The sequence below is a fragment of the Eptesicus fuscus genome, chromosome 13 (assembly GCF_027574615.1).
Source record: "Eptesicus fuscus isolate TK198812 chromosome 13, DD_ASM_mEF_20220401, whole genome shotgun sequence".
In the NCBI taxonomy this organism is placed as follows: domain Eukaryota; kingdom Metazoa; phylum Chordata; class Mammalia; order Chiroptera; family Vespertilionidae; genus Eptesicus; species Eptesicus fuscus.
Window position 1 is genome coordinate 55,043,745 of NC_072485.1, and position 13,391 is coordinate 55,057,135.

Sequence of the window (13,391 nt, forward strand, 5' to 3'; positions counted from 1 at the left end):
TGAGAGAAACTTATTCACTCATTTCTGTGTTTACCCAACTCTACTAGTACTGTGTGCCCATACTGTGCCAGGTGGTGATCCAGGCTGAGAAGATTCCGTGGACAAATGCTACCAGAGGACCTTTCGCAGGCCCAATTTCCTGGACTGTGCTTATCTAAGGGTATCATTTCCCCTAAACCCAGAGAACACATTGAGATTATAGGTAGGCCAACTTAATTATTCAAACTTTTATCCTCTAGAATGCCCCAAACCACAGCACTAAGCATGAATCTAAAGGGCCTATAGTCTGAGAGAACCATAGGGAATCTTCCTTTCCTACCCAATCAGATAGAACCATCCTATATAATAACTAGGTAATATGCAAATTGACCATCGCTGCAACACACAAGATTGCTGCCCCTATGTGGTCAAAGAAGGCCACCCCAATGTGGACACAAGATGCCTGGCACAAGATGGCTAGGAGGGAGGGAAGTTATGGGTGATCAGGCCTGCAGGGCAGGCCAGTTGGGGGGGATCCTGGCCTGCAGGAGAGGGCAGTCAGGGGCAACCAGACCAGCAGGTGAGAGCAGTTAGGGTCAACCAGAACTTCAGGGGAGGGCAGTTTGGAGTGAACAGGCCAGCAGGGGAGGGCAGTGGGAGGAACCAGACCTTCATGGGAAGGCTGTTGTGGGTGACCATGCCTTCAGGGAAGGTCAGTTGGGGGTGACCTGGCCTGTAGGAGAGGGCCTTTGTGGGTGACTAGGCTGGCAGGGGAGGGCAGTTAGGGGCGACCAGGCTGGCAAGGGTGGGCAGTAAGGGGTGACTGGGCTAACAGGGGAGGGCAGTTGAGGGTGACTAGGCCTGCAGGGGAAGGCTGTTGTGGTTGACCAGGCTGTCAGGGGAGGGCAGTTAGGGGCGACCAGGCTAGCAAAAGAGGGGAGTTAGGGGTGACCGGGCCAGCAGGGGAGGGCAGTTGAGGGCGACCAGGCCTTCAGGGGAGGACCATTAGGGGCAACCAGGCCAGTAGGGGAGGGAAGTTAGCGGTGACCAGGCCTTTAGGGGAGGGCTGTTGAGGGTGACTAGGCCTATAGGGAAGGGCTGTTGTGGTTGACCAGGCTGGCAGGGGAGGGCAGTTAGGCATGACCAGGCTGGCAAGGGAGGGCAGTTAGGGGTGACCAGGTCAGCAGGGGAGGGCAGTTGAGGGCGACCAGGCCTTCAGGGGAGAACTGTTAGGGGCAACCAGGCCAGTAGGGGAGGGCAGTTAGGGGTGACCCGGCCGGCAGAGAAGGGCAGTTAGGGGCAATGGGGTTGGCAGGGGAGGGCAATTAGGAGTGTCCTGGCCTTCAAGGAGGGAATTTGGGGGCAAACGGGCCAGCAGGGGAGCAATTAGGCATCTATCAGGCTGGTAAGGGAGTGGTTAGGGGGTGATCAGGCAGAAATGGTTAGGGGCAATCAGGCAGGCAGGCAGGCAGGTGAGCGGTTGGGAGCCAGCAGTCCTGGATTGTGAGAGGGATGTTCCACTGCCCGTTTAGGCCCAATCCCATTGAGATCGGGCCTTAATGGGTAGTAGGATATTCCTCGAGGGGTCCCAGATTGGAGAGGGTGCAGGCTGGGCTGAGGGACACACATACACACACACTGTGTACGAATTTCGTGCATCGAGCCTCTAGTTTTTGAATGACTATCTATGGTTTTGGACAGGGATTCTCTTTTTTTAACTTATTAAATATTACCTCAGAAGTCAATAATATATTAGAGGCTTCACATGTATTAACCGCTGATGTTTATGAAATATTTGTCATATTTGGCACCTGGCGGAGTCCTTTTCATTTGTTTTCTAATTTATTCTCCACTATGATCCTATGAGTAGATGATTTCATAGCATTTTACAATGAGTTAACTGAGGCTTGGAGAGGAGAGCTGCAGAACCAGGACTTCAGACCTGGATTTGTCTGATTTGGACAGAGATTCTTTCTGTTGCAATGAAGATTGTAAAGAAAAAGCATTCAATAAAGAAATTCAGTTCACATGAGAAATTTATTGGTAATGTCAAGAACGATGGAGAGGTATAATGTTCGGACTAATGCTTTCTCTGAGAAAAACTTGAATGGCCAGATAAAAAACAACCTATTTGAAGAGATTGGGGAATCACTGAAGCATTCTGAGGCTGAGGCTGAGAGAAGACTAGATACTTTCCAAGCTTGGCCAGGGCAGCAGTGAGTCTCAAAGTTACTTTAGACTGATCAGGACAGAGGCTGTTCATCACTGCCCCAGACTGGTTCCCGACATTTCCAGGGTTTCCCCAGGAAGGCTTTCTCCAGGTTCATCCACCTCAGGAGTGTCCTGCAGAGCCCTTTGGAGAACCAGCCTTAGAGTGTGTCTCTGCTTCCACCATCGCTGCCTGAAGGAGCCAACGAAGAAATAAATGATGGGGTTGGCACAGCTATTGATAGTGGACAGAAGTGCTACAATCATGGAAAGATGAAAGAGGGCATGAGATTCATTTGGAAACCAGACTATGAGGAACCAGTGGATGCCAAAGGGCAGGCCACAGAGGAGGAAGACCAGTACCGTGATCACGATGGTCATGTAGAGCCTGGTGGGCGGCACCCGGTGGGAGCCACACAACAGTCTGGTCATCAGGGCCAGGCTGGACCCAGAGAGAAGCACAAATAACAAAATCAGCCACGCCACAGTGATGAAATCCAACACTGGGCACCAAACATGATACACATTCCAACTCTGGAAGCCACAATAGTTCCCTTCCAGGATGCTCAGCAGCAGGGACAGGGCCCAGAGCAGGACACAGAGGACAGAGGACATGTGTCTGGGGCGGTGGCAGCGGTACCAGATGGGCCACAAGACAGACATGCAGCGCTCCGTGCTGATGGCGCTGAGAAAGCTCAGGCCTGAGATATAGGCAAAGACTGACACAGGCAAGAGAAATCTGCTAATTACTCTAACAAAGTTGACGTCGAAAAGTAAAACTAGACTACGTATAAATCGGCAGCAGAGGAAGAGGAAGTCGGCCCCCGCCAGGTTGAGGATGTAGACAGAGAAGGCGTTCCTGCGCATGCGGAACTCCAAGAGCCACAGCACCACCGCGTTCCCTGCCAGCCCCACCAGGGCCACGATGACTGTCAGTAATTGCAGGATTATGAACTCTGTATAATGTTGATGAATGGCTTGATCAATTCTATTGGTTGTTGTGAGGTTGGTCTCCGAGGCTGTGACAGTCATATCCATGTTCAGAAACGCTGCAGTTGTGGGCCTGGAAACAAAACAAGACTTGAGCACCTGCTCTATGACCACTGACCCTCATGGCCACCCTATCTGTGCAAATGGAGGCTTCTAGAGACTAAGATTCTTTTCTGAAACACACAGTTTTGGAGTCCTGAATCCTGGGCTCTTTCTACTGCAACACGGGCCCTCTATGTCCAACCTTTCCACTCACCATCCAGTCCATGAAGTGTGTCCCGGAGGCAGGAGGAGGAGAGTCTGCTCAGGTCCTGTGGAGGACAACAGGGTTCTGAGTTCCCCAGTACTTGTGCTCTAGGAGAGTGGCTTTGTTTGACAGCAGGCTGTCAGAAGCCCAGGGCAATCTCAGTGACTGGGAGTGGTCTACTCATCGGGGAGAAAGGAGGTTATGACTTAGGCTCATGAAGGGAATGAGACCCCTTGTTAGGACAGAGTGAGGACACCCAAAGCTGTTGCGTTGGAAATGTCCCAGAGTGTCATCTTTATGAGGAAAGACAGTGATTACTCTTCCCATTGTTTTGTCCCCAGGGCCCAAGTCTGTGTGGGAACACAATGGGGCTGTTAATAAAAAATTTTAATCCACAAGTGAATGAAGGAGTGAATGAGGAGCCAAAGGGAGGAAGAAAATTTGGATTTACTATAATATAATATTTTTTAAATGAAGAATTTTAAATGTACTAGTAAAAGAGAAGGCAGCACTTTTAACTCCACCACCCAAAAACACACATATGTAACAAAAACAAAATTCCATTTCTAAGTATTCATTCTGTGAAAAGCTCTTTTGTGTTTGAAGGAATATTTTTATGCCTGTAGACATCTCCTATCCAGGTGGGAGAGGATTCAAGACTGAATGAAAGAAGCCATTTTGGGAAGGAGAGAGAGAGGTGGCCAATGGCGTGAATACAGGTAGTTGAGACAGAAATACAGAAGGGGCATTATTAACTGGTTTTCCTATGATACATGTAATAGGAAAGCCTTGCAGATTGAAGCATTTGTGTAAGAGAATTCTCCTGGTGGTGGTGCAGGTAGAAGGTGATTAGTTCTGTTTTACAAAGGGCTTTGGATGAAAAGAGGGATGCTCTTGCAGAATTTAGGTGAGAAACACAAGCCAACTCACACATAGGTGAAGAGTAGCAGCTGATGAGTGCTTACATGATATTACCTCTTTTAATCCTCCACATAGCCCTATGAGGCCAGTGCTATGCTTATTCCCATCTGGCATAGAAGAAAAGACAAGCACAAGGAGGCTGAATGACATGCTGCAGTTCTCATGTGCACAAGCGTAACAGCCTGGATCTGAACCCACAGGTCTGTGTCAGAGTCTTCACCCTTCCCCTGCCTTGCAGCCCCACTACCAGGGTGGTGTGTCCTGTACACATGCGGTTGCTGGGGTAAGAAGCAAGTAACTCTCAGGGACATATCTCAAATGGCAACTCATATTTGTGTTTTATTAAGCTGAAATAGGCAAATTTGGTAAATAACAAAGAAGTGACGCTTATCCAGTGTGGAAGAAGAAGTGGGTGGAATCCAGCTGAGAACAGACCAGAGATTACAGGTGCTGCTTCTTGCCTCTGGAAAAACCCAATATGTCAATTCTTTAAAAATTTTTTTTTTAATTTTACTTATTTATTTTTTAATTTAATAAATCTTTATTGTTTTGATTATTACAATTGTCCATCTTTCCCACCCCATAACTCCCCTCCACCCGGTTCCCACCCCAAACTCTTCCCTTACCCCCCGCCACCCAACTGTCATCATCCATAGGTGTACGATTTTTGTCCAGTCTCTTCCCGCACCCCCCACACTCCTTTTCTTCTGAGAATTGTCAGTCCACTTCCTTTCTATGCCCCTGCTTCTATTATATTCACCAGTTTATTGTGTTCATCAGATTTTTTTATTTACTTGATTTTTAGATTCACTTGTTGATAGATATGTATTTGTTGTTCATAATTTTTATCTTTACCTTTCTTCTTCTTCTTCTTAAAGAATACCTTTCAAAAAAAAAAAAAAAGAATACCTTTCAGCATTTCATATAATACTGGTTTGGCCGTGATGAACTCCTTTAGCTTTTTCTTATCTGTGAAGCTCTTTATATGCCCTTCAATTCTGAATGATAGCTTTGCTGGGTAGAGTAATCTTGGTTGTAGTTTCTTGCTATACATCACTTTGAATATTTCTTGCTGCTCCCATCTGGCCTGCATAGTTTCTGTTGAGAAATCAGCTGACAGTCGTATGCGTTCTCCCTTGCAGGTAACTAACTGTTTTTCTCTTGCTGCTTTTAAGATTCTCTCTTTGTCTTTTGCTCTTGGCATTTTAATTATGATGTGTCTTGGTGTGGTCCTCTTTGGATTCCTTTTGTTTGGGGTTCTGTGTGCTTCCTGGACTTGTAAGTCTATTTCTTTCACCAGATGGGAGAAGTTTTCAGTCATTATTTCTTCAAATAGGTTTTCAGTATCTTGCTCTCTCTCTTCTTCTGGCACCCCCATATTTCACATGTTGGTACACTTGAAGTTGTCCCAGATGATCCTTACACTATCTTCATGTTTTTGGATTCTTTTTTCTTTTCCAGTTTTGTGGGTTTTGCTTCTTTGTATTTAAAATCTTTGACTTGATTCTTGCGATCCTCTATCTGCTGTTAGATCGCTATATAATATCTTTTATTTCAGTCAGTATATGCTTAATTTCTAGTTGGTTCTTTTTCATATCCTTGAGGGTCTTGCTAAATTTATCAGCCTTTTCTAGAAAATTCTTGAAAAACATTATAACCGTGGTTTTGAACTCTATATCCAGTTGTTTGCTGTCCTCCATTTCTTTCATTTGTGATCTGTTTTTTTTGTCTGCGCATTTTGGCTACTTCCCTGAATTGATAGAGTGGCTTTGTGTGCTAGGTGTCCTATAGGGCCCAGTGGCTCAGCCTTCCCAGTTACCTGAGGTGGACACTCTTGGTGCACCCTTTTGTGGGCTGTGTGCACAGTCTTGTTGTAGTTAAGCTTTAATTGTTGTTGATATCACTGGGAGGAATTGACCTCCAGGCCATTTGGCTGTGAGGATCAGCTGTGTCTATGATTGTAGAACTTCTGTGCTGGAGACACCCTTATGAGACAAGACTTGCAAAAGCCTCTGTGGTCAGCTTGGATGGGGCAGAGTCTCAGGATGAAGCAGACAGCATTACTTTCCCATCAGCCCTGCCCTAATTGGCCCCTGTGTCTCAGTGTCCCATGGTAATTGTTGCAAACACCTCTGAGAGAAATCCTCCCTCGCGTTCCGCCCGCTGCCAGACAGTCTATTTTCTCTCAAAATGAGTCTGGTTATGCAGAGTCTCACCCAGAACTGGAGTCCAGTGCAGTCGGGAGCTTTAGTCTCCCTCCCGCTTGAGAAAGCCAGCCCCGTACTCAGTTGGCCGACCTCTCCGCGCAGGCCCCTCGGTACCTCTGCCTTCCGTAATTCCTCTGAGTCTCAGTGTGTTTTCTCTTTCCTTGTAGTTGTAGAATTTCCACTCAGCCAGCCGTCCTGTGGTTCTGGATGATGTCCATTTTGTCTTTTAGTTGTAGCTTTGAAATTGTGCGAGGCAGCAATTTAGGTGTTTAACTATGCCACCATTTTGGTTTCTTCCCCCAATCTATCAATTCTTGCCAGGTTCAGCCAGCACAGGCTCACCCAGTAGAATTGAACCCGCTACCCTTCAGTCTGTGGGCACCCCCCTAACCACTGAGTCAAACCTGCTAGGGCTTTTAAACTCAAAAATCAATAATAATGATTATATCTGTCTGGCTTTGTCTTTTTTCTTTGTTGTGGTAGTTCACTATAGTATCCTTGGTATCTAGCACATGTCCCTCAGCGACCATCTTTTATAACACCATCGTTTATCACAGGAAGAAGCTGAGGCTGAAAGAACCAAAGGATTTCCCTGAGATCACAGGGTGAACAGCAGGTCCAATGCCAACCCTAGTCTCCTGGAGCCCAGCCTGAGGCTTAACACTGTTCTCTGCCTCATTGTGGGATGAGCACCTAAGTAAAGTCTTCATGTGAACTCAGAATATGAGAGAACTGCAGGAGTGCAGAAAATGCTAGTTGGTCTAAATACCATTTCCTATTCTCTCACGTAATAGTTCTGTGAGTTTTAGACCAGAAAATGAATTCTAATCCTAGATTCCATTCATGCTTGATGGCAGCATGTGACCAGGTGGTAGCCAATGGGAGATGAGCATAAGTGATGTAACCAATTTTAGGTTGTGCTTTTCCTTTTCCTCTCCTCCTCTGGATGGAATGCTGATGAGTCTGGGAACCCTGCATGAGAATGAAGTCACCTCTCTAGGGCTTGGAGCTGTGATTTGAAAGAGCACAGGTGTCTGATGCCTTGAAATCGCCAGTCAAGTTCTAATAACCTCTCATACATTACTTTCTAGGGCTACCAAAATCATAAATTGAAATTCTTAAAAATGTTTGTATATAACCACCTTGAAAAATAATGTACATTCCATCCTCAAGGCATTTACAATTAGAGATATTATTTCTAAGACGTGACACCCAGTAGGGGGTACCAACAGATCAAATAAATAAGATGTAATAACAGGAGAAGGATGATGGCTGCTGATGGGAAGGCAGACTGCCAGAAAGTGCGTGAGTGAGAGAACAAAGGAAGATTGTGTGGTCACACGGGGTGTGTTTGTGAGTTGAGGGACAGCTATACTCCAGGGGACTGTGGGGGATTGCCAGACGGGGTTCCCCTGACCAGACAGCCTCCACTGCTGGTGGGATCCCTTCCGGAGTGATTGGCTCTGACACGGAGACCACGCCATCTTGAAGGGGAGAGCGGATGTTGTCTGAAACCTGAAAATGCTGGGACCCTACAATAAGGGCACCCAGTGAATAACTGCGAACCTGGGAACACCAGTCCCCAAGTGGCATGAGCACACGGATTCGGAGGAGCTCTGTGCCTGCTCACGGAAAGGTCAGATTTCGCCTGGGATAAGGTGAGGTCTGTGGTCCTGGCAGGAGAGAGAAAGGCGCACACTGGAGCTGGAGGATCGGGAAGTCTCCACCTAGAAACGTCCGTGGCTGTTGGGGCTGGCGTGATCCATGAATGTGGAAGGGAATCCGCAGGGCTGCTAACAGAAGGGAACTCTAAAAAGCAACCCATTTCTGAACTGGGTGCAAAAGGGCAGCCTAAAAAAAATATTTAACAGTGTGCTGGCTGCTTAGACCCAAGGGGAAGAAAAGACTGCACAGACTTGTGCCGCAGCACCGGAGTTTGCGCACTTATTCTGGCTCTTTTTCCTCTTTAAATCTGTGCTTTTGATTACTAAGCCCAGTACATAGGATCACCCAATTGGGGACACTCTAAGAGACTGCAGGGGAAAGTTGTTTTTGTGGAACCTGGGGATCAGAGCGGGGAGTAACAATCAGAGAACCAGGTCTGGGGCAGCCCATTCCCCCAAACTGGTATTCCCCCAAATCTAAACACTAGATAGAGATCTATAGTCCTAGAGGTCAATCCAGAAACACTGCCACCCAGGGGTTGAATCACAAATTGACTCTTGTGTAAACACAAATAAAGGAGTATAAGAAAGAGAAATACTGCCTGCTTGAAAATCAGGACTGTGGCCTAGAACAGTGGTCGGCAAACTCATTAGTCAACAGAGCCAAATATCAACAGTACAACGATTGAAATTTCTTTTGAGAGCTGAAAACCGACTTCTGTGCATGGGCCACAAAGTTTCAATCGCACTGTATGTGTGTGCCCACATGTGGTATTTTGTGGAAGAGCCACACTCAAGGGGCCAAAGAGCCGCATGTGGCTTGCTAGGCACAGTTTGCCGACCACTGGCCTAGAACATTGAGGAGCAGTGGAACGCAGGGAACTTCAATACTGTCCTGACTAGGAAACAGGCGTGCCAAACAGAACAGTATAGGAAGTGAATGACCTTCACTACTGCACATTTTAATTTTAATGTTTTTTCATCTTTTACTTAAGAAACTAAAATTTTTTCTTTTTTTTCCTCACTTGATTTTACCTTTTTAATTATTACACTTTTATTTTTAATCAGTATTATTACTACTACTATTTACCTTTTCTTTAAAGTGAAATTTTATTTTCTCTTCATTTTATAATCAGAAATGAAAGAGGAGGAATAACAACAGACCACAGAGAAATACAAAGGATTGTTAAAAAATACTTTGAACAACTCTCTTCCAACAAACTGGACAACCTGGAGGAAATGGACATATTCCTAGAAAAATACAACCTTTCAAAACTCAATCAGGAATAATCTAAAAATCTCAATAGGCCAATAACTATGAAAGAAATTGAAGCAGTCATCACAAAGTTTCCAGCAAACAAAAGCTCGGGGCCAGCTGCAACCGGTTTGGCTCAGTGGATAGAGCGTCGGCCTGCGGACTCAAGGGTCCCAGGTTCGATTCCGGTCAAGGGCATGTACCTTGGTTGCGGGCACATCCCCATTGGGGGGTGTGCAGGAGGCAGCTGATCAATGTTTCTCTCTCATCGATGTTTCTAACTCTCTATCCCTCTCTCTTCCTCTCTGTAAAAAATCAATAAAATATATTTAAAAAAAAAAAAAAAAAAGCTCGGGGCCAGATGGCTTCACAGGAGAATTTTACCAAACATTCAAGAAGAACTAAAACCTATCCTCCTCAGACTATTCAAAAAAATTCAAGAAGAAGGAACACTTCCAAGCTCATTTTATGAAGCCATCATCACCCTAATAGCAAAGCCAGATAAAGACAACACAATGAAAAAGAATTACAGGCCAATATCCCTCATAAACATAGATGCCAAAATCCTCAACAAAATTCTAGCAAATCAGATCCAGCAGTACATCAGAAAGATCACATAGTCATATCAATTGATGCAGAGAAAGCATTTGACAAAATTCAACACCTATTTTTGATAAAAACTCTCAGCAAGGTGGGAATAGAAGGATCATACCTCAACATAATAAAAGCCATATATGAAAAACCCACAGACAACATTATATTCAATGGGCAGAAACTAAAACTAAAACCATTTCCCCTAAGAATAGGAACAAGACAGAAATGCCCACTCTCACCACTCCTGTTTGACATAGTACTGGAAGTATTAGCCATTGCAATTAGGCAAGAAGAAGAAATAAAAGGCATCCAAATAGGAAAAGAAGAAGTAAAACTATCCCTATTCGCAGATGACATGATATCGTACATAAAAAACCCAAAAGACTCCATCAAAAAACTATTTGACTTAATAAATGAATTTGGTAATGTAGCAGAATACAAAATTAACACCAAGAAATCTATGGCATTTCTATACACCAATAGTGAACTTACAGTAAGAGAGACTAAAAAAGCAATCCCATTTACCATCGAACCAAAAAAAAAATTAAGATACCTAAGAATAAATTTAACTAACGAGGTAAAAGACCTATATGTGGAAAACTACACAACACTGAAAAAAGAGATAGAGGAAGACATAAACAGATGGAAGAACATACCATGTTCATGGATTGGTAGTATCAACATCATTAAAATGTCCATATTACCCACAGCAATCTATAGATACAATGAACTCCCCATTAAAATACCAACGGCATATTTCAGAGACATAGAAAGAACTCTCCAAAAATTCATCTGGAATAAAAAAAAAGACCCCGAATAGCCTCAATAATCCTGAGAAAGAAGAACAAAGTAGGAGGGATCTCAATACCAGATTTCAAGCTATATTACAAAGCCACTCTTCTCAAAACAGCCTGGTACTGGCACAAGAACAGACATATAGACCAATGGAATAGAAAAGAGAACCCAAATATCGACCCAAACCACTATGCTCAATTAATGTTTGACAAAGGAGGCATGAACCTACAATGGAGTCAAGACAGTCTCGTCAATAAATGGTGTTGGGAAAATTGGACAGATACATGCAAAAAAAAATGAAACTATACCACCAACTTACACCATACACAAAAATAAACTCAAAATGGATAAAGGACTTAAACATAAGACAGAAAACCATAAAAATAATAGAAAAATCCACAGGCAGTGAAATCTCAGACATATGCTGAAGCAATTTCTTTACCAATACTGCTTTTAGGGCAATGCAAACTAAAGAGAAAATAAACAAATGGGACTACATCAAAATAAAAAGCTTTTGCATAGCAAAAGAAACCATCAACAAAACAACAAGAAAGCCCACTGTACAGGAGAACATATTTGCAAATGTTATCTGATAAAGGTTTAATCTCCAACATCTATAGGCAACTTATACAACTTAATAAAAGGAAGATAAAAAATCCAATAAAAAAAATGGGCAACAAACCTAAATAGAATCTTTTCGAAAGAAGACAGAAGGCCAAGAGACACATGAAAACATGCTCAAAATCACTAATTATCTGAGAGATGCAAATCAAAATGACAATGCGGTACCATCTCACACCTGTCAGAATGGCTATCATCAACAAATCAACAAATGGCAAGTTCTGGCGAGCATGCAGAGAAAAAGGAATCCTCGTGCACTGCTGGTGGGAATGCAGATTGGTGCAGCTACTGTGGAGAATAGTACAGAGTTTCCTCAAAAAACTAAAACTGGAACTCCCATTTGACCCAGTAATCCCACTCCTAGGAATGTATCCCAAGAAACTAGAAACACCAATCAGAAAAGAAATATGAACCCCTATGTTCATAGCAGCACAATTCACCATAGCTAAGATTTGGAAATAGCCTAAATGCCCATCAGCAGATGAGTGGATTAGAAAACTATGGTACATCTACACAATGGAATACCACGCTGTTATAAAAAAGAAGGAAGTCTAAACATTTGCAGCCGAATGGATGGAACTGGAGAGCATTATGCTAAGTGAAATAAGCCAGGCAATGAAAGAAAAATACCACATGATCTCACTCATTTATGGAAAATAAAGAACATTATAACCTGATAAACAAAAGGATAGAGAGGCAGTAAAGCATCAAACAGATGGTCAAATTACAGCGGGAAGGCTGGGGAGTGTTGGAGAGTGGGGGAAAGAGGTCAACCAAAGGACTTGTATGCATGCATATAAGCAAAACCAATGGACACAAGATACTGCGGGGGAGGTGGGATGAGGGCATGCGAGAAAGAGTAGGGTAGGCTGGGGAAGGTCAATGGGAGGAAAAAGGAGATATATGTACTACTATGTGTAATACTTTAAACAATAAAATAAAATTAAACTAAAAAAAGATGTAATAACAAGTTAATCTAATCACAGTGAGAGAGAAAAAGTACTAGGAAAAAGAACTAAGAAGAGGCTATAAGAAAACTGGATTCTCTTCATTTTATGTCAAATTTCATTTTCAGCTTCTCTATCCACCGCTGCATCCTGGGAGGACACATCTCTTTGCCTCACCGCTGGGCTCCCATTCCCTCTGGCTCCTGGTTTCTTTCAGGAAAGGTGACACTGAGAGTTGATTGGAGGGCAGGAGGAGTGTGATTGAGGTTTTAATTCCCTGCTTCTCTGCTGTCAAGCTGTGAGTTTGCCATGGTGGTGTTACTCTACCTAAGGAGAGAGCCCCTGTCTGAGGCTATTTTTTTCGGTCATAGTGATGACCACTGCTACAGCCACAGCCCTCCCTGAGTTCTGGCAAATTATCTTTCCCTTAACACTTCAGGATGCCCAATGACAATAGCTCCCTATTTGACTAATCTTTAGGTGTCTCATCCTGCTCACCCTTCCTGAACAGTGTTTTTATTCAATTCTTTTCAATTGTTCTATTTGTCTGTGCCTTGTGTTTTTGGCTTGGACAGGAAAGATACATGCATATAACAAACAAACTCATAGAACAGCAAGGTAATGTGTGAAACCTGAGGTTATTAACAACAATTAATATTTGAAAACAATGTCTCTGAAGCAGAAAGGATCTGGGTCTCTCACAGCACAAGCTACTAGCACCAAAAGCTTCCCTGAGGGAGCTTCCTGTCTCTGGACTCTCCTTCATGGGTGCCCATGGCTCCTTGCATGCTCCACCCCAAGATAAACTTGTGACCATGTGGACTAAGAGGGAGAAAACAAAACTGTTTTTGAGAGAAGATAGTTCTGAGCCAACTCTTACCTGAGCACCATCTTCTAGTTGAAGGTGGTGAGTAGAAAAGGAGGAGCTTTCCAGGGAGTGCTGAACACCAGAGAATGCTCTCC

General features: G+C 44.0%; 1 protein-coding gene across 1 annotated transcript; it reads right to left on the bottom strand.

The window, feature by feature from the left end:
• Positions 1-2,018: 2,018 nt before the first annotated feature.
• LOC103292791 (mas-related G-protein coupled receptor member X1-like) lies at positions 2,019-13,391 on the bottom strand. The gene is made up of 3 exons (XM_054725185.1): positions 13,309-13,391; positions 3,434-3,488; positions 2,019-3,250 (listed from the first exon to the last, which is right to left on the bottom strand). Exon 3 carries the CDS (start codon positions 3,223-3,225, stop codon positions 2,242-2,244), a length of 984 nt encoding a protein of 327 aa, XP_054581160.1. The 5' UTR covers positions 3,226-3,250; positions 3,434-3,488; positions 13,309-13,391; the 3' UTR covers positions 2,019-2,241.

Excerpts from the sequence above, each read along its gene's own strand:
- LOC103292791 (XM_054725185.1), bottom strand. The coding sequence starts at position 3,225 with ATGGATATGACTGTCACAGCCTCGGAGACCAACCTCACAACAACCAAT.